Source organism: Chiloscyllium plagiosum, unplaced genomic scaffold (genome assembly GCF_037043375.1).
Source record: "Chiloscyllium plagiosum isolate Xiang-an unplaced genomic scaffold, Cpla_swu_hap1 HiC_scaffold_7, whole genome shotgun sequence".
Taxonomy (NCBI): Eukaryota; Metazoa; Chordata; class Chondrichthyes; order Orectolobiformes; family Hemiscylliidae; genus Chiloscyllium; species Chiloscyllium plagiosum.
This window is the reverse complement of record NW_028270145.1, coordinates 44,105,893-44,131,537: the sequence shown is the minus strand read 5'-3', so window position 1 is coordinate 44,131,537 and position 25,645 is coordinate 44,105,893. Positions and strand designations below refer to the sequence as shown.

Here is a 25,645-nt window from a genome sequence, read left to right as displayed (position 1 = left end):
GTTCATCTGCCATACCTATTGTACTTCTTACATTAAAACACCTCAGACCACCAGTCCCTTTGCGTTCCTCCTCTGATCCTGCCTACCCTTCCCCTTAGTCACGCTGACTATACAAATGATGATTTCAGCATACCTGTTATTACACAAGATAGTTTTGATATGCCCAATCTCAGTATCAGGCTTACAGTCAGCAGATGGCTGGAGTCCTATTCTTGGAGATTGCCAGTGAGATTGATCTTGGAATTTGTGGAATTGTAGAAATCTCAATATGTACATCAATCAGTAGTCAATTCAGTAGATAAAAGCTAAGAATTTTCTGATTTCACTAATATGTTAAGGAATTGAACTGACTGTTCCATTCTAATGGTGAATTTGAGTAAAGGATCGAGACTATTAAACTGTCAAGAAATTCTTTAGTGTAGCTGCAGACCGAAATATTGCAAATGTACCAAAAGGTTCATGAGTTTGATGAACATATTCAGATACAGGTGGTGCACTTAGGTTGCCACAAAATAATGTCAAAGTGCAGATGTCAATGGCTTATTTGAGTGATGAGCTGGCAAATAAGTTGATAATGTTGAAACAGAACACAGACATGCTATTACTTTCAGTATGTAGTGGTGTATGGTTTTAGCAAACGTGAAGGAATCCTTCATTCTGCACATTGAACATTTATTTAAACCTATTAAATCTGTTTTGTGTATCTTAGATTTGACGATGAAAAGATTAAAAGCATCAATTTCTAGTCTCCTTTTAAATAATGCTCAAGTTCCATGCTATTAATAAAATTTCTTAGAGGGGAAAGCTAACTTTACCAAAACCAGAAAGTGATTTAGTCAAGTGGACTGGAAACAGTTTGTTAAAGATAAATCAGTGTCAGATCAATGAGGGGTACTCAAGGAGAGATGTTGAAGATTCAGAACAAGAAGTGGGACTAAATCCACAGGCACATCGCCGTTTAAAAGGAGAATATAAAGAAGGCTAACGATGTTTAAAACCCAGATTATAAAAAGTGTCAAGAAAATTTGGAAAGCAAAGAGAGGGCATGAATAATTTTGGCAAGCGAAATAAAGGAAACCCAAAAGATGTTTTAAAAATACAACAACTGCAAATGGATAATTAAAGAAAAGAAATGTTACTATTATAGTCCCTAATCAGTCCTATTTGTGGAGATACAGTAAGTTGATATGATTCTTAATGAATGCTTGTGTCTGTTTTCACAAAATAGAGGGACGAGACAGACAATCAAGGACAAAGACTGGAAAACATTAGATGAAATGGACATCAGGAGGCAGAAAATACAATGGGATTGAACATTTCTAAAAGTGGATAAATTCCCAGGGCAGGATGAAATGCACTGTAGCTTGTTAAGGGAATCAAGAGAAGAGACATTGGAATCTCAGACCAACATTTTCTGGTCCTATCTGGCTACACATGTGGTGTCAACTACTGGGGTACAATAAACATTTGTATGATTGCTTAAGAATCTGTCTAATCTTGGTATTGGAAAAAATTGAGGGGCAGGATAAATTTTCATCTTCAAAGTTTGTGTGAAGATTTGTAGCTCGGGTGCTCGTTGTTGTGGTTCTGTTCGCCGAGCTGGAAGTTTTTGTTGCAAACGTTTCGTCCCCTGGCTAGGCGACATCATCAGTGCTTGGGAGCCTCCTGCAAAGCGCTTCTTTGATGTTTCCTCCGGTGTTTATAGTGGTCTGTCCCTGCCGCTTCCGGTTGTCGGCAGGGACAGACCACTATAAACACCGGAGGAAACATCAAAGAAGCGCTTCGCAGGAGGCTCCCAAGCACTGATGATGTCGCCTAGCCAGGGGATGAAACGTTTGCAACAAAAACTTCCAGCTCGGCGAACAGAACCACAACAAATTTTCATCTAGAAAGATTAAGATAGTCAACACAAATTGATGAATGAAAGATCACATCTGATCAATATGACTGATTTTTGAGAAGCAATAAGGAGGACAAATGGGGGTAGTGCATTTTATGTTTTAGGCTACTTCGAAAATCTAATGTGGTCTCCCATATTCAGCTATAATACTTTTGATATTGTTAGTATAGTATTATTTAGGGTGTGAATAGATCACTATTTCAAAAGTGCATTTAACTAATTTGTAATTACATAATGACATTAAAACAGGGATAAAAATTTTCCATATCATCCTGCTTTCTGAGAATAATACACATATATTATGTAAAAATTATCAAGAGTGTATCAGTAACGGTAGCAATGCTAATAAATAGGCAAGCATAAATTACTGGTAATCCAGACAGTAATTAGCTCAAATCTTTCTCAAGTATTACATCATTATTGCAACATCAATGCCAGATGGATTTCACCAAAGCAGATGATAAGTCCCATAAGTCACAAATAGGTTATAAAAATAAAAGCCCATTGGGATTCAAGGCAAAGTGCGAATTAAGGAAACCTATAATATGTTCATTTATTGTGGGTACATGGTGAAATTGGGATTTCCTCTAAATTACTCAGCACATAAAATCCCAATAAAGCGTAAGGAAAGGAACAGTTACCCTCAAATTTTAGTCAGTGAACATATACATGTCACAAACTAGCATATGCATACTGGAAAATATATTACTTATTGATCGTAAATTGTCTTTAACATAAGTGGTTGCAACATGACTTCATTTTTTTTACAATAATGTACTTCAAGTTAATGGAAATCTTTAAAACTCTGATTGCTCTTAATAAAACCATATTTTACTGAATAATATTAAAGTAGTGTACGATTCTAAAAGTACTGGACTTGATACTTTGGTAGAAACTCTGCATCAGTATACACAAGTCACTTAATGAGTAGCTAAATCAAGTTCTATTGTATAATTGAGATTCTGAAATTTCTCAGGAACATTAGAGGCACAGATTGTAGGTTTTACAGGCATATTAATGCATAAGCTGTCCATTGCTAATGCATGTTGATTGACACTATGGTTTTGCAGTGGGCAACCTGCAGATTAAAAATCGGACGGAACACATCATTCAAAATATTGATAAAGTACAGTTACATACTGTTTCCAGTAACATAAAGGGACTCGAGTTAAACTCTGGAAAATAATGCAATGATTGCAACTGATCTTCTAAATATCTCAATTGACCACAGCATCCTTCTGTCCAACACAAAGTAGCAGATGAATTGAAATTCAAGACACAAAGATAATTCGCTTCCAAATGTTATTTCTCAAATACTTGAATGAAATGAAAGATTCAGGCAGTCAATCACAGTCTGTCATTTCATTTGTTTTCCTGCTGAAAATGAAAATTTGCCCATGTGATTTTTTTTTCAATGTTTAGCAAAAAACAGGGAAAGATAGCATACAAATTGTGATGAGGAAGCTGTTGGAAAATCTATTTTTAAAACACTCCAGGAACAGCCACAGACAGGACTTTTCTTATTTTAGACTTACTTCGAGGATGTAATGAGGTCTCCCATATTTAGCTGTAATTCTTTGGATATGGTTAGTATAGTATTATTTAGGCGTTGAATGGATTAGTACGTCATAAGTGAATTCAAGTAATTTGTAATTCCTTCAAAATATAGATAAAATTCTCCATACCATCCCACTTTGAGATATCAAGAGGATATCAGCCAACTCCTCTTGATAACGGCAGCAACATTAATAAATAGGCTCGTACAAGTTGATTGTAATTAGCTCAAAGCTTTCTAATCAATCATTATTTCATTATTGCAACATCAACGTGCAAGTCAGTGCAACTCAAGATGTGTAGAATCCGCTTGCAATATATTTTGCTGTGAAATACTCACATGGTCACAATAATTAAAACACACAGACATCAAAGGCCAATGTCTTAAGACAACAAAAACCTTCAAGATACCTCCCTGCATGTACTGAACTATCTTAAAACCTTGAATTAATCGCCACTTGGTAATATTTGAGGCCTCTGAACTTGAAACTGTAAATTAAATTAATTCAATGAGTACAAGTTATTTCCAGATGTTGCTGAAAAAAGTCTCATTTATTGGAGCTTTACTCTTCAAACAATAAAGCAACTTTCGTACATTGAAACAAAAAAGCCTAACTTAATAGGGAGAAAAACTTATAATTAGTCGTGTTCTTTAAAACTAGTGTTGCATGTGGATTGGTGAGGATGTCTCATCATGCATTCAATCTTTATTCTGGATCTTACCAGCTTTTTCTCAATTTCCCAAACTGTGTTGAAAATACACTTTCCTCAAAGATGCAGTGTTGAAGCTGCTGCTGAAACTCCCACAGCAACATTACATATAATGGCAATGTAAAGTACCAAACGCCATCCAGAAGGTCAAGCCACACACTGTTTGTTGCCCTGTATTATTCTTTAACATGGGATGTTTACTGATTACCTAATACTTTGAACTTATTTCTAATCAATAGGCATAGCATTCTATTCTAACACGACCCAACCCAGCTAATTTTTGTTATCTCAACATTCTCATTTCACAAAGTAACAGAAGAATTCCAGTTCAGTTCAATAGCCCATTTACAGTTCACTGGTTATATTTAAAAGACCGACACTAAACTCAAACTAAACAAACTAGTTTCACGCACTTCAGTTCTGAGCTGGGAAGTGATTTGCAGACGTTTCGTCCCCTGTCTAGATGACATCTTCAGTGCTTTTGAGCTTCCTGTAGCCACATACACAGATGACAAGGACCACAAATTCGATTGGGACAACACAATGATCATAGAACAAACCAAACAGAGGACAGCCAGAGAATTTCTAGAAGCATGGCACTCATCCACTGATTCCATCAAAAAACACACCGACCTGGACCCAATATACTGGCCAGTACAACGAACTGGAATCAGCAACTGGAAATAGAAGGAACGGAACCAAATAAATTCTAGAAGACGGTACAGGAGCCCTTCATAGGAGGCTCCAAAGCACTGAAGTTGCCATCTTCACAAGGAATAAAATGTCTGCAAACCAACCTCCCAGCTTGGTGAACATATCCACAACTACAACAGCTGGCACCTGAGCTACAAATCCTCACGCAAACCTTGAACTTCAGTCCCATTCACTTTCTAAATCTTGTACACTTATCTTGCTCAAGTACCTGCCCAATATATTTACCACTTGCAATTCCTCTACATCCAAAAGCAACATTTCCCAGGTCATTAGCATATGATGTGCAAGGTTTTCTCCAATTTTGACTGCACCATATCCATCCCATAACTCTTGCCCTAAACCATATATTATGAGCTAACGGATACAATTTTTAAAATATCTTATCTAAACCTGTCATAATCTAATCCACCTCTATCAAATCTTTAAATCTCCATTCCTCCATGGAGAACTACCCAGCTTCTACAATCTAATCTTATAACTATAAGTATCCTCATCCCAAAACCACTCTGGTTAATCTCCTTTGTAACTGAGCCAAGGACAGGTTCTTTTAAAAAAAACTTCCATTGACAGGGGAGCTGTTTTCGAACTTAACACTAACTGATGGAACTATATTGCACTGACCTTGCTAGGATAGTAACAAAATAGTCAGGATTCATTACAGGCAATTCCTGGGTTACAAATGGGTTCAGTTCTCGACTATGTTCGCAAATCTATTTGTGCACAAACCAGAACACAATATAGTACAATATAAAATAGCCTTTCCTAAGTATGAGCAAACGTTCACATCAGATCTTTGAATCTCATTTGTAAACATGAGCACTCATAAGTTGGGTGTTCATAAATCAAGAACCACATGTAAGTTGTGTATTCTACAGAAACATTACAATTTGGAATCTAGCTTTGTTTCCCTCAAAATAGAGCTGACTTCCTCTCTACAATGAAAATAATGCTCGATACAAGTAAGACCGACATGCTAAATTCACAAATGCATGATATACTCTAAAACTTCTTGCACATCAACTCTTAGCAGCTATTTTCATTTGAAATAAGCCACATTTTCTTTCAGTGTTGAGTACCAAATCAAGTACAGAGGAACCTCGATTATCCAAATATCAGATTATCCGAAGGAGATTGAGGTCCCGACAAAAACATTAAATCAAAGACGTGTTTCCAACAGTGATTTTGTTTACAGTGATTAAACAGGCACCATCTCCAAATGACTGACCTCCCGCCCTCTCTCTCTTGCCCCCCCCACACTTTCCCTGAAGTTCTACAGAGGGGTGTACCCTAAACCCCCCCCTTCCTCAGATAATCTCACCAACATTGTTCTGTGCAGGGCAAACGTGGAACCTGTCAAAAAGTTGCAGTAAAAAGTTGTGTGTGTGGTGCTGTGTGCGCGATACTTGGAGACTTACCCCACAAAGGCAGCAGCAGCCGTCTTGTAATTGGTGTCGTGTCTGGCTGCTCCGGGGCGGGGAAGAACATCTCTCATATACGTGTGTGATATCCTGTCAAAGGTTTTCTCCTGGTCCAGGCTGATCAGGCAGATGTCCAACCCTCTGTTCTGCACGTGGGTGATCGTATCCCTGAGGAGTGCGAGACTATCAGCGATCTTCCTGACCGGTACAGCACAGATTTGGTCAGGGTGAATCACCGACCCCAGAGCAATAGGATCAGACTGCTCTACACCAACATTGTCAGTGCAGTCGCAATCAATGGGTGGGAATCAGATAGCTTCCCAGTCAGATCTGGAGTCAGGCAGGGCTGCCCTCTCTCTCCTGCCTTGTTTGTGTGCTGCATAGAGCCATTTGCTGAGTCCATCAGGAAAGATGAGAGCCTGAGAGGGGTGACTATTCCTGGCAGTGGGGGCCTGCAGGTTAAGGCCTCCATGTACATGGATGACGTCGCCGTTTTCTGCTCGGATCCGCTGTCCGTACACAGACTCATGTGCATATGTGACCAGTTCAAATGGGCCTCGGGGCCAAGGTAAACAGAGGCAAGAGCAAAGCCATGCTCTTTGGGAACTGGACGGCCAACCCTCGATTCCCTTCACCATCAGGACCGACCACCTGAAGGTGCTGGGGGGTGCGCCAAGTCTTGGGAGGAGCGTATCAGCAAAGTGAGGCAGAAACTGGGCAGATGGAAGCTACGGTCGCTCTCCATTGCGGGGAAAAAACCTGGTCATCAGGTGTGAGGCACTGTCATTGCTGTTATACGTGGCATAGGTCTAGCCTATTCCCAGAACCTGTGCCGCTGCAGTCACCCGGGCCGTCTTCCAGTTTATATGGAGATCAAAGATGGACCGGGTCCAAAGGGACTCTATGTATAAAGATCTGGGCAACGGGGGGAAATCAACACACCTAATGCCTGATGGCCACCTTTGTGTATGGCTGCATAAAGCTGTGCGTGGATCCCCGGTACACAAACACCAAGTGTCACTACGTACTGAGGTTCTACCTGTCCCCAGTGTTGCGAAGGATGGGCCTGGCCGCACTGCCGCGAAATGCTCAGAGTAGTTGGACCGTTCCGTATCGCCTGTCCTTCATGGAAAAGTCTATGAAGAAAAACACCTTTGACCACAAGTCCATCAGGAAGTGGTCAGCACATAGTGTCCTTGAGACCCTTCGGGAAAAGGAGAGGGCGGATCCTATCAAGCGTTCCCTGAGCTGACTGTCAAAGTCATTTGGCAGAATGCCTCATCGTCAGAACATTCCAACAAGCACCAAGACATGGCTTGGCTGGTGGTGAGAAGGGCTCTGCCTGTGAGATCCTTTATGCACGCACGGACTCTCAGCCACACTGCAAGCTGCCCTCGAAGCGGCTGCGGGGGGGGACGATACTGTCACACACCTCCTTCTGGAATGTGCCTACGCAGAAGAAGTCTGGAGAGGAATGCAGTGATGTTTGTTGAGGTTCGTCCCGAGCAGCGCCGTGACACGGGACTCCGTGCTCTACGGCCTTTACCCCGGGACGCACACTGAGATGAACATCAACTGTGCCTGGACGATCATCAACTCGGTGAAGGACGCTCTCTGGGCAGTCCGAAACCTGTTGATCTTCCAGCTGAAGGAGTTGACCCTGACAGTGTTGCAGACTGGCACATTCCAAGGTCCAGGACTACGTATTGAGGGACGCGCTGAAGCTTGGGGCAGCTGCCGCCAAGGCGCGGTGGGGAAAGACCACCGTGTAACATCTGCCTGTCTGAGAAGAACAGGGGGCCCACGCAGTCATTTGGGCTCTGCTGACACCTTAGCTAAATATATGGATATGTGATTGATAAATGTACAGACCTGTATATAAAAATGATAAATTCTGATTTCTGTATGCAAATGTTTATGTATATATGGCATGACCAACCGTACAGACCAAATTATTTTATGAATAAAGTATATTTTTGAAATAAAAAAAGGTCTGGCTGCTCCGGGGGAGGGGGAGGGGGGTGTGTGTGGATGGGGGGGGGGGGGCAGTCTTAGACGGGGTTGGGGACAGGGTCTCGCACGCCGTGTGCTCATGCAGTCTCCTGAACAGGGAACAGACTTTAAAAACTCCCAACCCCAGAGGAAAGGCATTTAATCAATTTACCAAATACTCAATTATCTGAACGAAATAGTTTCCTTACAACTGTTAATCTAACTGATCTGGAGTTAGTCAGCTGCATTCTCTGTCTGCCTTTTTAAAAATAAGTACTACATTATCAAAAAATGACTCTCCATTCTTTCACAGCAAGTAAGTAGATTCAATAGAAACCTGACTTCTACAGAATCAATTTCCGATATCACCTCCCTCAGGCTCTAATGGTTTATTTGATTACGCACTGGCACTTTCCAATAGCTTAACAATAAAAATTATCCTTTTCTTCATTATAATACTGCTCATCTTGTTCTCAACCACCTCTGATGCATATCCTCATTAATATGAAAGACAACACAGCAAGGTAGGTAAATCCCCAGGACGTGATCAGGTGTACCTGGCGCTCTGTGGGGAAACTAGGGAAGTGATTGCTGGGCCCATTGCTGAGATATTTGCATAACTGATAGTCACAAGTGAGGTGCCGGAAGACTGGAGGTTGGCTAATGTGGTGCCACTATTTCAGAAGAGCGGTAAGGACAAGCCAGGGAACAATAGATCGGTTAGCCTGCCTGTGGTGGGCAAGATATTGGAGGGAATCCTGAGGGACAGGATTTACATGTATTTGAAAAGGCAAAGACTGATTAGGGATAGTCAACATGGCTTTGTGTGTGTGGGAAATCGTGTCTGACAACTTGATTGAGTTTTTTGAAGAAGTAACAAAGAGGATTGATGAGGGCAGAGTGGCGGATGTGACCATTTGGACTTCAGTAAAGTGCTCGACAAGGTTCCTCATGGTCATTGGTTCGTAAGGTTAGATCACATGGAATACAGGGAGAACGAGCCATTTGGATACAGAACTGGCTCAAAGTTAGAAGACAAAGATAGAAGATGGTGGTGGAGGGTTGTTTTTCAGACTGGAGGCCTGTGACCAGCGGTGTGCCACAAGGATTGGTGCTGGGTCCATGCTTTTCGTCATTTATATAAAATGATTTGGATGTGAATATAAGAGGTATGGTTAGCAAGTTTAAAGATGAAACCAAAATTGGAGGTGTAGTTGATAGCAAAGATCACGTCAGAATATAAAAGGACTTAAACAGATGGGCAAATGGGCCGAGGAGTGACAGATGGAATTTAATTCAGATAAATGCAAGGTGCTGCATTTTGGGAAAGCAAATCTTAGCAGGACTTATACACTTTATGGTAAGGTCCTAGAGAGTGTTGCTGAACAAAGAGACCTTGGAGTGCAGGTTCATAGCTCCTTGAAAGTGGAGTTGCAGGTAGATAGGATAGTGAAGAAGGTATTTGGTATGCTTTCCTTTATTGGTCAGAGTATTGAGTACAGGAGTTGGGAGGTCATGTTGTGGCTGTGCAGGACATTGGTTCGACCACTGTTGAAATATTGCGTGCAATTCAGGTCTCCTTCCTATCGGGAAGATGTTGTAGAACTTGAAAGGGTTCAGAAAAGATTTACAAGGATTTTGTCAGGACTGAGGGTTTGAGCTATAGGGAGAGGCTGAATAAGCTGGGTTTTTGTTCCCTGGAGCAGAGGCTGAGGGGGTGACCTTATAGAGATTTAGAAAATCCTGAGAGGCATGGATAGGGTGAGTAGCCAAGGTAGTTTCTCAAGGGTGGGGGACTCCAAAACTAGAGGGCATAGGTTAGTGAGAGGGGAAAGATTTAAAAGGGACCTAAGGGGCTACTTTTTTTAAACAGAAGGTGGTGTGCGTATGGAATGAGCTGCCAGAGGAAGTAGTGGAGGCTGGTACAATTATAACAGTAAAAGGCATCTGGATGGATTTTTGATTAGGAAGGGTTTACAGGAATAGGAGCCAAACACTAGCAAATGGGACTAGATTTAATTAGGATATCTGGTCTACATGGACGAAGGGTCTGTGTCCATACTATACAACTCTAGGACTATGACGTAGAAAATAACTGCTGAATTTTATTAAAAAAGCAAAATTAGTGGCTCTTTACTTGCATATAACATTGAGAATAAAATAAATAAATTCATAGCACAAAAAATGTTAATGGGTGATGTTATGGCTATTAGGGAGACCAAAGCTGGGAAGTAAATATTAAAGGGTAAATGAAAGGACACAGGAAATGTAGAATGGTGAGGTGGTGGTGTTAGTTCATGAAGGAAAAATTCCCATGTATATTTTATGAATTCCAATCCTTTCTTCACCTTGTCATGTTCTGTCCCAATTGATAATTGGACAATTAAAGTCTTACAGAATAGTAATTTAGTTACTTCCATTCCCCTCTTCAATATGGCTGTATGTCTTTCCCATTTCCTTTGCCTAAATGTAAGGTCAGCATTACTGGTATAACAATCACTTTTCTAAAATGCCAACGTATTCATGTCCCTTCTTTGTTTTATAATCAGCCACATCTAAAGCATGTTTCACTGTTTTACTAATGCTGCTACTCCCTCTCCAAAAAGACCTGGATAGTTTGTTATGTCTCATTTTTGAGAATGACCATGTTGGTATCAGGTCTTTTTTCAATATATCATTTCAGTTACATCACACTGTAGACTTCCGTTATAAATTCTGTGTCTTACGATCTTATTCTCCACAACCACCTGATGAATGAGCAGTGCTCCGAAAGCTAGTGCTTCCAAAGAAACCTACTGGACTATAACCTGATGTTGTGTGACTTATATCATTGAGTAGCACACATCTACAGCACACAAAAAGGCTTTTCAGTTTGAGTATGCGCCAGTCTAAAACAGCCACAACTAATATTCAGATCCCATTCTCTCGCATTTGGCTCATTACCCTTGTATGCCTTGGTATCGCAAGTGTACATCAAAAATACCTAAATGCTATGAAGGCTTCTGCTTCTATCACCCTTACAGGTAGAGTTCCAGACCTCCACCACCCTCAGAAAAACGTTTTCCTTACATCTGCTCTCTGCCTCCTGCTCCTTACCTTAAATCTATGCCACCTAGTCACTGATCCCTCCACCAAAAGGGGAGAAGAAGTTCTGCTGTGTATGCCCCTCAATTTCCTTAGAAGGAAAACAATCTTAGCTTGCGAATCTCTTTTCATAACTAAAATTCTCCAGCCTAAGCAACATATTGGTCCTCTGCATTCTCTCCAGTGCTGTCACATTCCTCCTATAATGTCAATTTCAGAGCTGCTCTTAAAATTCCAGCTGTGGCCCAACTAGTGTTTTATACAGTTCCAGCATAACCTCCCTAATCCTAAATATGCATACTTAAACTCAGATTTCAGTGGTTCAGAAAATCAGTATGTCACTTCATGAGAATTAGGTTATATCAAATTTAAAAGGCGGCCATATCAGGGATTATGAAAAAAAGAATGTCAAGGTTTCATGTTTGCCCAGTTTGCTGCCAAGTTTGTGTTAAAACTGTTAACACCAATAGTCCTATGAAAATAATTGTTCCCAGATCCCTCATCTTACTTCCAAAACTCTTATATTTATTTCGTAGACAGTTACTTATTCCTGGAAAAATCATTCAATCCGCCTTTTATACTGAAGTCATATCCACTTTATTTCACAGATTAATGTAATAATTTAACGTTATCTCATCTTGTTTAATGGTTTTCTATAGGATTATCCTAATTTACTTTGACTAATCCTTATCAGTTTTATTTTTCCAATTACATTCTTTTCTAGTTTAAATACCTATTTCTGCTCAGGTACAACAGGTTTTTATTGAATAGCGCTGAAAATGTGTTGCTGGAAAAGCGCAGGTCAGGCAGCATCCAGGGAACAGGAGAACCGACGTTTCGGGCATAAGCCCTTCTTCAAGAATGAGGAAAGTTTGTCCAGCATGCTAAGATAAAAGGTAGGGAGGAGGGACTTGGGGGAGGGGCGTCAGAAATGCGATAGGTGGAAAGAGGTCAAGGTGAGGGTGATAGGTCAGACTGGGGTGGGGGTGGAGAGGTCAGGAAGAAGATTGCAGGTTAGGAAGGCGGTGCCGAGTTCAATGGATTTGACTGAGACAAGGTGGGGGGAGGGGAAATGAGGAAACTGGTGAAATCCAAGTTCATCTCTTGTGGTTGGAGGGTTCCTAGGCGGAAGATGAGGCGCTCTTCCTCCAACCGTCGTGTTGTTGTGGTCTGGCGATGGAGGAGTTTTATTGAATAGCTCCAAACTGCCCTAGAATAAGCACCGATGGTAGAAAAATTGTATCCTGTTTCCCACAGATACATCTTTAGCTATGAAGTGATTCTCATAAGCATCCTGCATTTTCCTATTCTAACTGTGGCTTTGCAATTCCTGCAAAAGATCCTTTCTTAAATCTGAAATTAATTTTGCAAAGTTTACATGTGTACTTAGCATCTCTTTCCCTTCTACACCACTAGCAAGACATAAAATATAAAACTACATTGAAAAACATTTGTTCAACTGTTAAACAAATGGTCTTGAGAAAGCTGAAAAAAAATCGGAAGTACATTAGTCCAATAGTTTTAATGGAAAAGAAGACATGTCTGCGTATGACTAAACTCCAATTTTCAGCCGAGTGACAACATTCCAAGAACATAAAATTGAAATGATTGCAAGGAAAGGCATAACAATTTAGAAACTAACAGGACTCAGAAATATCCATTCTTCAAAGACTTGTTTGTAGTTTAAGTTGAAATGAATACAAATTGACTTATACACTCGAGCTTACAATCCTATGCTTTCAAATGTGATTTATTGTCAAATCATGGATCATGTGCTCACTTGCTAAAATCACCACAAACTAATGTTGACACAATGGCATCATAATAGCTACTTCAAGAAGAGTATGTAACAACACATAAGGCCCAGATTTTCCAATAACCATAGTCGTTTCTGCAGTGTGTAAAGACCCTGTAGGATTCCTCATATAGCAGACTCTAAGGGAACGGCCTGGGAAATTGAAGGTACTGATGGGCAATTTTCCTGCAGCTGCAGCTCACTTAAAGTGTTTATTTGATCACAGAATAGGACAGATTCCACACCAGTTTAAGAGTTACTCAGGAAAAGTTAGACAATTAAGAACTAGTCCAATGTCTGGACAAATATTAAACTGAATTCCAACTTACTCCAAACTGTACAACCTCCAGACCTTAACATCCCAATATTAATCCTCCCCAACTTAGCCTACACACTCACGCACATGACGCCCTTTCTATGTTGCACCATGGCAGCCCACCCACCGGACACCCTAATTTTGTAGTTACCCTTTCAAGAGGTGGCTAAGGGTCTGAAATGTTCAGCAGCAAAGACAAGAAACACAGCAACCCCTGCAATGAAACAGGGAGTACTGCTTAACTGACAGACTATTTAGCACTGTGAGCCCATATTTGGATTCATGCAGGAGCAATGACTTGAATCTCCTGCTAGAAACATGGAGCCTTTTCTTCACACACAAGTCTGAATGTAGTGGCAATATGGCCAGTGATTACTGATCCTCAGAAAATCCAGACCATTGTGATGAAAACCAACATACCATCATCCAACAAAGCCTCAAGATCCACGAGCTGGTTATTAAATGAAAAATGCATTAACATTACGGCCATGACAGACACCTCACAAAGATGTTTCTTACTGGCACCTTCCTGCTCAGTAAGTCCTCCACCTTGAGGCTATACCTTTCATGGCTTGCACTGCCAAAGCATGGTAGTGATAGTGGTGCAGTTCTTATGCAGTAGCTGCTTTCCCCTGAAGTAGATGCTGAGGGGAGATCTCATCCCGGATGATTTCAGGTTCCATCGCAATTCCTTACACTTTGCCCCGAGTTCATGGCCTTCCTATCTCTTCCTTAATCCACCTGCTCACAGACACCTCTACTCACTTTGCAACCCACTGCCATTTCATGGGGCCTCACAACATGCAACATTGCTACTCCATTACTTATGTACATGTAAATTTGGATGAATTAGCCTTTCAGGTCTGCTTCACTATTCATTAAGACCTTGTATGATCGGATTGTAACCTCAAATTCACATTCTCACCTGTCCCTTATAACCATTCATCCAGCTGCAAGTTTAAAATTATTCCAGGATTTTCCTCTAGAAAAGATGGTGAAAGCAGAGTTCCAAAGGTTCATAGCCCTCAGAAAAAATGCTGGGTCACCTCTCTTAAATGGGCAACCACTGATTTTTAAAAGGGAACCGTAGTTCTGAATGTTTCCATAGAAAAAATAACCTCTCCACATCAAGACCACTCAAGATCTGTTTGTTTTGATCAGGACAACTCTACAGTGGATGCAAGCCTACCTTGTTCTATGTTTCCTTATAAGACCACACTCCTATTTCAATCAGTAGTCTGTTTCTCCTTCTCTGAACTGCTTCCAAATGCATTTACATCCTTCATTCAGTATGGTGATCAATATTGTGCACTGTACTACTCATCGGTTTAGCAAGGTGTCCCCCCACACATAATCAAAGGTAATTATGAATGTGCAATTAATGGTAGCCTAGCCAATTATGCCCACATGCTAAGAAGGATGATATTAAACAAAGACTGAATGAAAACACTCAGCTGAAATGAGATAATTGAACTTAATAATTTACTATACAAATAAGTAAATATATAGAACAGCAGTTATAATCTAAACCCATTTCACTTAACTCAGGTGCACTCATTATTTTCCTTAGTGTATTACACTGAAGAAAAACAATATCACATGTTGAGCTTGAATGTGCTTAATCAATCTCCTAGTTCTGGCCATTTCAGATCTTAAGATAGCAAATTTTCCTACAAAAAGCCAGGCTTCATGCCTAGATATGGTTTGATTTTGTAATGGACCCTTCCAAACTTGTTTTTTTACATAATACAAAGAATACTGAAATTCTTGAGGCTGCAATAAAATATCATTCTGTTGCTGATGTCAGTGCCTCATGGGTGCCCAGCTTTGGACCACTGGATCTGATGTCAATTTATCAATTTTTAATGGCAGTGCCACAAAGACCACAACATTGCTCTCAGATGTGAAGATGTTTCGATTTCTGTGCTAACTGTGCAGTGTGCATTCCGTCAAAATTGTCATTAACCTATGCAACAATGGCAGGCATTGGACCTGCAAGCTTTGCTTTTCCTGATATATAGTAACAATTTGATCTTGGTGTACAGAGGTCAATTTCAAAGTTTGCAGATGACAAAACGTGGAAGCACTGTAAACTGTGAAGAGGACAGTGTAGAACTCCAAAAGAATACAGACAAGTTGGTTGAGTGGGCAGGTAAGTGGCAGATAAAGTTCCATGCAGCAATGTGTGAGGTGATGCATTTTTGGTAGGAAGAACATTAACAGCCAATATAAATTAAAGGGGATCAATACTTAAGGGGAGCAGAGGAATGTGGGTGTACATGTGCATACATCAAAGTGGCAGGCCAGATGGACAGCAGTTAATAAACCATACAGCATCCTAGGTTTTACTAACAGGGTCACAGAGTACATGAGCAATGAGGTTATGCTAAACTTGTAGTACAAGACATCTGTTTGGCATTTGCTGGAGGTTCTCGTCAACCTCCGGCTAAAATACTTCAAAAGAAACTCAAAAGGAGGTTTGAGCCCCCTGATGTGCAATGTACAGGCCCACTAGCATGCAGACACAGCCTAGCATTCCTGAAACAAGCTTCCAATTATGGGTAAACAGTTTTGCTGCACAAAGTCTTTACCTCTCCTGATATATAAGGGTATAAATCTGAACAAAAATCTGCAGTGGAACCAAAGGCATACATATGCCGTTTATGACAACTCCTGCAACCAAGCAAATGCAAAAAGGTAGTGCACTGCATTCCTTGAAAATCAAATGGAGACATTGAATGGTTTAATGTGTGTTTGGGCAATTCAGTATCTCTACAAACTTTGTTCAGTCTTGTGCCCTGGATAGGACACCACAGTTACGCTGTAGAGCATTATCATGGGGTTTGCATTTGAGTGATAAGCCCAACCAAACTGGCATTGAAAATGGTGGTGGTGGCTGTCTACATTTTCATATCTACTTGCAATACAGATCTTTCCTCCTCACGGAGAAAGTGAGGACTGCAGATGCTGGAGATCAGAGCTGAAAAAGTGTTGCTGGAAAAGAGCAGGTGGTCAGGCAGCATCCAAGGAGCAGAAGAATCGACGTTTCGGACATGAGCCCTTTTTCAGGATTCCTGAAGGAGGGCTCATGCCCAAAACGTCAATTCGCCTGCTCCTTGGATGCTGCCTTACCTGCTGCGCTTTTCCAGCAACACTTTTTCAGCCCTTTCCTCCTCACCTCCTAATTTAAAAAATACATCAGTACAAACAAGTGGTAAAGAAAATAATCTTTTCAACTGTAAATACTCCCAGTTCTTCACAAAATGGCCATCTGACTGCACATCACTCGAATGCCTCTGGAAACATTACTTCAGTACACTCCTGCAGAGTCCTTGACAGAACTTGGAAAAGAAAGCATTACCCAGTAAACTAGTGTTCCCATCAACAGAAATATTAATAATGCACCGTAGGTTAGCAAATACAGAACTTAGATATAAATGTAAGATCAGATATCTTTGGACGCCTGTGATCTCCTTGTATAGCCTGGAGTCTGCGGATCTCAACTGGGAAAAAAAAGCAACACAGTGGTAAGCGCTTTTTTTTTGCTTCTGAGTACCTCACAACCGGAGTCCAATTATTTTCCCAAGCACGGAAATAAAACATTTTGGCTTAAATAAACAAAAAGATTAGAATTTTAATATCTTCAGAATCACAAAGAACTACTAAATAACAAGGAGTTAATTTTAAATTATATTAATTCAATGCAATATCACAGTTCAATGCTGTAACATAACTAAACAATAATTATAATCTCGATATTATTTACGTTTATTGTTAATTCATTATCTATAAAATGTTTAGAATTGCTCCATTTCCAGGCCCAAATTTCCTCAGGCGCGGTCAAAAATGCAAATCCTAGTGTAAATCAAATATTCACAAAGGACTTTGCACTCAGTTGAAGTTATCAGACAAATCTCAAAGTTTTGTGACAAGGAAATCCTGGGTGTCGATTTGTTATTCTTCAAAACTGAAGTCAAGAATGTACTAAATTCACTATTTTGACCATGGCTATATTTCATCAGACATCTGAATAGCAACATTTGTTTAAAAATCCAACATTGTGAAATTACAGAAAAATCAAATTTGATATTTAAATCCACCTGAAAAAGATTATGGACTTAAAAAGAGAAAGGTATTTTACCTGCTCAATTTTTCAATGTTTAAAATGGAAGAGTCAAATTAATTCTACATAAAAAGAGCACCATTACAGAGGTAAATGCAAATAGTATTGCAAATGTATTAAAAACTAACATGACAATTATGAGCATCTAGGTCTGAGTTCATCATTCTTTACCAACTGTCCTTTAACCCATCAGTTTATATCAACTGTAGTAACTCAGTACATTATTGAATTTATTACATTGTGCCATATCCTGTTTAAGAACAAAATCGAAGCTTCCAATGTAAAACAATTATGCACACATGCACAATGCATTCTTTTTTCAAATGCCTCAAAAGATTCTACATTTTATTGAATGTTTGAAGAATTGGTCAACTGGATGAATTTTCGCAGCCCTGTGCTGAAACCTATGATCTTGTAAAGGGTAATGAGAATCCAATTGTCAACATTAACATTACAGCTATAGAATTATTAAATGAACATTTTTCGCAATAACCAAATCCTTCTGACTTTCTCCACCAATGTCTCAAAGGGTAGGCTCCTCATAAATGTTTTGACATTCCATTTAGCAGACACATCAGACGAGCATTTAACTAATCTTCCTAGATCTAACCTGGCAAAGAAGGAAATCTTTCATTCCAAATTTCCTGCTTAGCACAATCAAAATTCAGGCTCTTGAAGAAACACAACTATGTTACTTAGGATACACATTTAACCTGAGCTCTTTCACAACTTGATGGGTTGAAATGCCTCTTATGCTGTAATGACTGTCGTGGTAAACGCCTTTTTTTAAAACATGGTTGCTACATTCAGCCATAAAAAGACACAGGAAGTGAGCTGGACAGGAAAATTGAGAGCCAGTGCACTATATTCATTTGTAAAGAGACATTCACAAAAATATATGAATGACAAAGAGATTGCATTGATTTCCAGCTCTGCATGGCTAACATAAAACATAGAACATCACAGCACAGCACAAGCCCTTCGGCCCTTGTTGTTGCACCAATCTGTGAAATTAATCTGATGCCCATCTAACCTACACTGTTCCATTATTATCCATATGTATGTCCAATGCCCTTTGAAATGCCTTTAACATCAGCTAGGTAAAAACAATGACTGCAGATGCTGGAAACCAGATTCTGGATCAGTGGTGCCGGAAGAGCACAGCAATTCAGGCAGCATCCGACGAGCAGCAAAATCGACATTTCAGGCAAAAGCCCTTCATCAGGAAGCCCTTCCTGATGAAGGGCTTTTGCCCGAAACGTCGATTTTGCTGCTCGTCGGATGCTGCCGGAATTGTTGTGCTCTTCCAGCACCTTTAACATCAGCTAGTCTACTACTGTTGCAGACAGGCTGTTTCATGCCCCAACTCAGTGAAGAAACTACCCCTGTTACCTGTCCTAAATCTAATCACCCCTCAATTTAAAGCTATGTCCCCTCGTGTCAGCCTTCATCATCCAAGGAAAAAGGCTCTCACTGTCCACCCTATCTAACCCTCTGATGTTCCTATACATATTAATTAAGTCACCTCTCAACCTTCTTCGCTGCATTGAAAACAGCCTCAGTTCCCCTTCGTCATAAGACCTTCCCTCCATACCAGGCAACATCCTACTAAAGCTTCTCTGAACTTTTCCCAAAGATTCTGCATCCTTCTCACAATGCAGTGACCAGAACCATACGCAATTCTCCAGGTGCAGCCTTACCAGTTTCTTGTACAGCTGAAGTACGACGTCATGGCTCCAAAACTCAATCTCCCTACCAACAGACGCCAACACACCATATGCCTTCTGAACAACACTATCAACCTGGGTAGCAACTTCCAGGGTTTTATGCACCTGGACACCAAGATCTCTCTGTTCATCTACACTACAAGAATTTTACCATTAGCCCAATACTCTGCAATACTCTGTTACTTCTTCCGAAGTGAACCACCTCACACTTTTCTGCATTAAACTCCATTTGCCACTTCTCAGCCCAACTCTGCGTCTTATCTATGTCCCTCTGTAACCCACAACATCCTTTGGCACTATCCAAAACTCTGCCAACCTTAGTGTCATCTGCAAATTTACTAACCCATCCTTTTACGCCCAGATCATTTATAAATAGGACAAACCGCATTGGCCCCAAAACAGATCCTTGCTGCAAACCACTGGTAACTGAGCTCTAGGATGAGCATTTCCCATCAACCACCACCCTCTGTATTCTTTCAGCTCGCCAATTTCCTGATCCAAACCGCTAAATCACCTTCAATCCCGAAACATGGCATTTTATGCAACAGCTTACCGTGTGGAACATTACCAAATGCCTTACTGAAATCCAGATACACCACATCAACTGCCTTACCTTCTTCCACCTGTTTTGTCACCTTCTTGAAGAAGTCAATAAGGTTGGTGAGGCACGGGCTACCCTTCACAAAACCGTGTCGACTATCTCTAATCAAATTATTCCTTTCCAGATGATTATAAAGCCTCTCTCTTATAACCTTTTCCACACAACTGAAATAAGACTCACTAGGGTTGTCCCTCCTCCCCTCAAACTAGGGAACAACATTTGCGATCCTCCAGTCTTCTGACACTACTCTGTCGACAATGATGACATAAAGATCAAAGCCAAACGCTCTGCAAACTCCTCCCTAGCTTCCCGGAGAATTTGAGGATAAATCCCATCCAGCCCAGGGGTCTTATTTTCAGATCTTCCAAAATTGCTAAAACCTCCTCTTTGTCAACCTCAATCCCATCTCATCTAGTAGCATGTATTTCCGTATTCTCACTAAAATTGCCCTTTTCCAAAGTGAACAGTGACGAAAAGTATTCATTAAGCGCTTCCCCATGTCCCTAAGTTCCATACACTCCCATTACTACCTTTGATTGGCCCTAATCTTAATCTAGTCATTCTTTTATTCCTGATATACCTTTAGAAGACCTTAGGGTTTTCCTTGATCCTATCTGCCAACAACTTCTCATGTCCTCTCCTGGCTCTTCTTAGCTCTCTCTTCAGATCTTTTCTGGCTAACTTATGACGCTCAAGCCCCCTAACTGAGCCTTCACGCATCATCCTCACATAAGCCTTCTTTGGACAAAAGCTTCAACTTCTTCAGTAAACCATGGCTCCCTCTCTCGACAACTACCTCCCTGCCTGCTAGATATATACTTATCAAGGACTCGCAGTAGCTGTTCCTTGAATAAGCTCCACACTTCAAGTGTATCCAGCCTTTGTAGTTTCCTTCCCCATCCTATGCATCCTAAATCTTGCATAATCGCATCATAATTGCCTTTCCCCCAGTCATACCTCTTTCCCTGGATATATACCTTACCCTGCCCATTGCTATTGTAAACATAACCGAATTGTGGTCACTATTGCCAAAGTGCTCATCTACCTCCAAATCTAACAACTTGCCGGTTTCATTCCCCAGTATCAAATCCAATATGGCATCACCCCTTGTTGGCTTGTTTACATACTGTGTCAGAAAACACTCCTGCACACATTGAACAAAAACTGACCCAACTAAACTACTTGAACTATAGTATTCCTGGTCAATATTGGGTAAGTTAAAGTCCCCCACAACAACTACCCTGTTACTTTCACTCCTGTCGAGGATCATCTTTGCTATCCTTTCCTTTACATCCCTTAACAATTCGGAGGCCTACATGTTCGGACAATGATGATATTTACAAAACATGTTGAGTAAAGTCACTAAGAGCTGACAATATTTACAAAATACTGCGTAAAATTATTAACAGTAGAAATGGACACACTGCATTGCTTTACAAATTTTGAACAATTATCTTTTTGGTGCTCCTTATTGCCAGTTGGAAAAAAATATAATTTGTAAGAAATACCAATAATTATTGGTACTACTCTATCCATAAATTACATAACCAAAATATTTATGTTAGCATTATTTGAGGAGATTTGGCAAATATATAAATTAAGAGCATCCAGGATTGAACCCATATTCACTCACTCACTAAGATCACCTAATTACACCACCGTAACATCACCTGCACTCACTCTGCAGCTAAAATCTAGAGAAAGTACTTATAATGAGGATTTAACTGGTCAGTTTCCAATTTATCTTTGAAAGTTGAGTTCATCTAAAACTCTAGGAGAAAGTGAGGACTGTAGATGCTGGAGATCAGAGCTGAAAAAGTGTGCTGGAAAAGCGCAGCAGGTCAGGCAGCATCCAAGGAGCAAGAAAATCAATGTTTCGGGCAAGAGACCTCCTTCAGGAAGGGCTCATGCCCGAAACATCGATTCTCCTGCTCCTTGGATGCTGCCTGACCTGCTGTGCTTTTCCAGCAACACATTTTCAGCTTCATCTAAAACTCGGAGTCATAGAGATGTACAACACAGAAACAGACAGTTTGGTCCAACCCATCCATGCCGACTAGATATCCCAACCCAATCTAGTCCTATCTGCCAGCACCTGGCCCACATGCCTCCAAATCCCTCCTATTCATATACCCATCCCCAGATGCCTTTTAAATGTTGCAATTGTACCAGCCTCCATCACGTCCTCTGGCAGCTCATTCCGTAAATTAGATTAGATTAGATTAGATTACTTACAGTGTGGAAACAGCCCCTTCGGCCCAACAAGTCCACACCGACCCGCCGAAGCGTATACCACCCAGACCCATACTCCTACACCACCCTCTGCATGAACAATTTGCCCCTTAGGTTTCTTTTATATCTTTCCCCTCTCATCCTAAACCAATGCCCTCTAGTTCTGGACTCCCCAACCCCAGGGAAAAGCCTGTCTATTTATCCTATCCATGCCTCATAATTTTATAAACCTCTATAGGGTCACCCCTCAACCTCCGATGCTCTCGGGAAAACAGCCCCAGCCTATTCAGCCTCTCCCTATAGCTCAAATCCTTCAATCCTTGCAAATCTTTTCTGAACCCGTTCAAGTTTCACAACATCTTTCTGATAGGAAGGAGACCAGAACTGCACGCAATGGCCTAACCAATGTCCTGTACAGCCGTAATATGACCTCCCAACTCCTGTAAGATCAAATCTTCACCATCATCCACATATACTGGTCTGCTTAGTCTGGCAAAGCCAATTTTCAAGTTCACAATGTCTTCAAAGCCCTCAAAGTATCAATATTTTTACACTAAACCTGATATTTTGCATATGCTCAATTTTTATTGAAGCAGGACTGTTAGTTCCTTCAAAATGCCTGATATTTTAAGCTCAATGCAGATTGTTTAGTTACATAACATGCAAGAATCTGAACATTTTTAAACCAATTTAAATTACAACTACAACTGAGCATAGCACTATAAAAAGATATCAGATTCTAAGCTCATCTCTCACTGTAAATAAGAAAATTAAATACAAGTGCAAATCAAGAGCATTCAGCAATAACAAATTTAAAACCTCAATTTCTTAATTCTTCTAGACAACCCAACTGATGTAGCAGTTTCCCTAGCTCCGATACTTCCTCACGCAAATAATAAAGTATCATTGTTAATATACACTGTCATACATTTTTTTAAACCTTCCACACCATATTGAGCATTTGACAACAGAAGTTACAGAATAACTGGTTTAAATTTAGGAATGCTAAATGAAAACAGGTATGTGCTGGCTATAGAAACAATTAAAACGGAGAAAGAAAACTTTAAAATTCATCAATGAAGATACATCATTTATTTCTTGAAGATATCATCTACTGGCAAGAATGGAGGAGATAGTGCAAAGAAAAGAACAAGCTCACAACTCCTATAACAACTAGAAAATTGTAAGATTCCTAAGTCGCTTTCACATATCATCATTCTTTTAATATTTGAATTTTGTAATTTGCCACATCACATTTCTACAATCCTTTAGCATATAACTATGAATAAATTCCAGAACACCAGGGAAACACAAGAGTGTTTGAGCCATGAATCAACTATTGGGGGGGGGGGGGGGGAGAAGAACCAGAAACATACTAGGAGAGATTATTAAAAACATTTTCAAGGGAGAGAGTAACAAAAGGAAGGAAGGGGAATGCTTTTCTTAAATATTTATTTCAAACCTTTAGAAAAAAAGCCCGAAATTAAATTATGCCAAGATATCAAAAAACTTAACCAATTTGGCAAAAATGCCTAGATTAGGATTTCAATATAGTGAAAGCACAAGGCAAGGAGTCAAAATTCGGTGACTCCCAATCAGACTATAAATTTTGTTTAATAAAATTTTGCTCAAATACCTGTAAAGAAGAAATTGTCTCAATAAATTACACTTGACAAAAAAAGCACTGAATCTTGCAATCTGATTAAGAGAAATTTAGTGAAATACCAGTCATTTTAAAATGTATTTAAAAGTTATGACATTACTATAACAACTCCCAAAGCATCCTGATACATGAAAAACAGTTTTAAAATGAAAGTTGTAGATCCATTTGACAAAAAGACCCACAAGATACCAGGATTTTGGGTTGAAATAATTAAACTGCTGAATTATACACAAAATGTTATATATCGTTAGAGCCACAAATATTGCTAATATACAACAATACTGTAAACGTACTTCAGTATCCTATTTGCCCCCCCCCCCCAAAATCCATCAAACCAGTCACATGCCACAATTTAGAACATTGGCAACTACACTACTGTATTCTCATCCAGTGAAAGACTCGCCCACTCGAGTAAACAAACCATTTTTCATTTTAATAAGCTTATATACATCCCACAAAGCAGTTGTTTCAGAATTTGTGCATGATGTTGTAGCACTTCCTATGTGAAACAATCAGAAACCACATATATCCGGCCATAAAAAAAACTTGGTGTATTTCAGTATCCTATGGTTTAGTGATTTTGTTTGATGTGTTTTGATTCATCAATACTCAAAAAAGACAACTTTACATTTACTCACCACAAAACATTAAAAGAAAAAGCCCAAAAAAATGAATCCATCACATCTTCCTTCATGTTCTGTGACTACAATGCATATTTTTGCTTCCTTGGGTGCGAACTAAATAGGGATCGAGACAATTTCTGACGGCCACAAAATTTGCTGCCGTGTTTTGACAGTTGATACCAGTAACTTAAGCATCATTCACTTCAACTTAACTCGAACGAAAAAACAGTCCAACGCAATAAAATGTAAAAAAAAATGGGCATAAAAGTACATTGAATGCAACAGGCACAAATATCGCCCAAGACGAATGCTAACTCTTCTACCTTACTGCACTGCAAAGAAAAAAATAAACAAAATACATATATATTATTTCGGAACACGATGACAAAAAAAAATCAGCCGAATTTCAATCTGAAATGAGTCTCAAAACTGGTTTTATGTAGAAGGCGCCTGAGTGAAACAACTGCAGGCCAGACGTTGAGTATATACATTGCATCTAATGGGGTGTGTGCGTGAATTTATCTCCAGGATAATTTGGATGAAATCATGAGTCGGGGAGTGAAACCCACCCATTCAATGCCTGAGGAATGAATGCGTTCCGTTTTTCGGTCTCTCAGGCAGCTCCAGTGCACTTGGTCAGGAAGGACCTACCTTTTTGATGTTATAAATTCGAGTCAGCATACCAATCCCCCTGTCGTTCAGGATTGTCAATTTCTCGGCGATCTTCTGCTGGCTGGACATCACGGCCCTGGACATGGTGCCGACACAAGTTCTCTATTTATTTCAGACGAAGAGGAGGGCTTTTCCACGGCTGGCCGAGTCTTAGGAAGAGAATGAAATCTCCATCACACAAGGCACCTCCCTTTGCTCACCCTCAGCTCCTTCTCTAGGTGGTGGCCCTCTCCCCAAAGCGAGGCTGCTTCCTCCAGCACCAGCTCCGGCTCACGTGACCGCACTGGGCCGCCCGCTCCCGAGCCCGTGCTCGCTAGCGCCCCCAACGCTGGCTGAGTCATCCGCCGCGCCACGGTCGGTCGGCAATTCCCTCCTCTCTGGTCCAAGGGAAGTAGATGTTGAGCTTCCCCCCCCCCAAATGTACAGAGGCAATGAGAGCATTGTACCACTCTCCAAAATAAGTTTTTTAAACAGATGGACCAAGGGTGAAAAGTTTGACTTTTTCTTCTGCGTGCTTGAG

The 25,645-nt window shown here is 40.4% G+C and overlaps 1 protein-coding gene across 4 annotated transcripts in view; it reads right to left on the bottom strand.

Moving 5' to 3' along the window:
• nckap1 (NCK-associated protein 1) overlaps positions 1 to 25,348 on the bottom strand; it is a 218,777-nt gene extending 193,429 nt beyond the window's left edge. For 3 of the 4 annotated variants that reach the window (XM_043693453.2, XM_043693454.2, XM_043693456.2), the window contains exon 1: positions 25,105 to 25,348. In XM_043693453.2, coding sequence (XP_043549388.1) covers positions 25,105 to 25,209 — 105 coding nt within the window. In that variant the 5' untranslated portion in view covers positions 25,210 to 25,348. The remainder of the gene's footprint in view (positions 1 to 25,104) is intronic. The other variant, XM_043693455.2, reaches the window with a different exon arrangement.
• Positions 25,349 to 25,645: the final 297 nt, after the last annotated feature.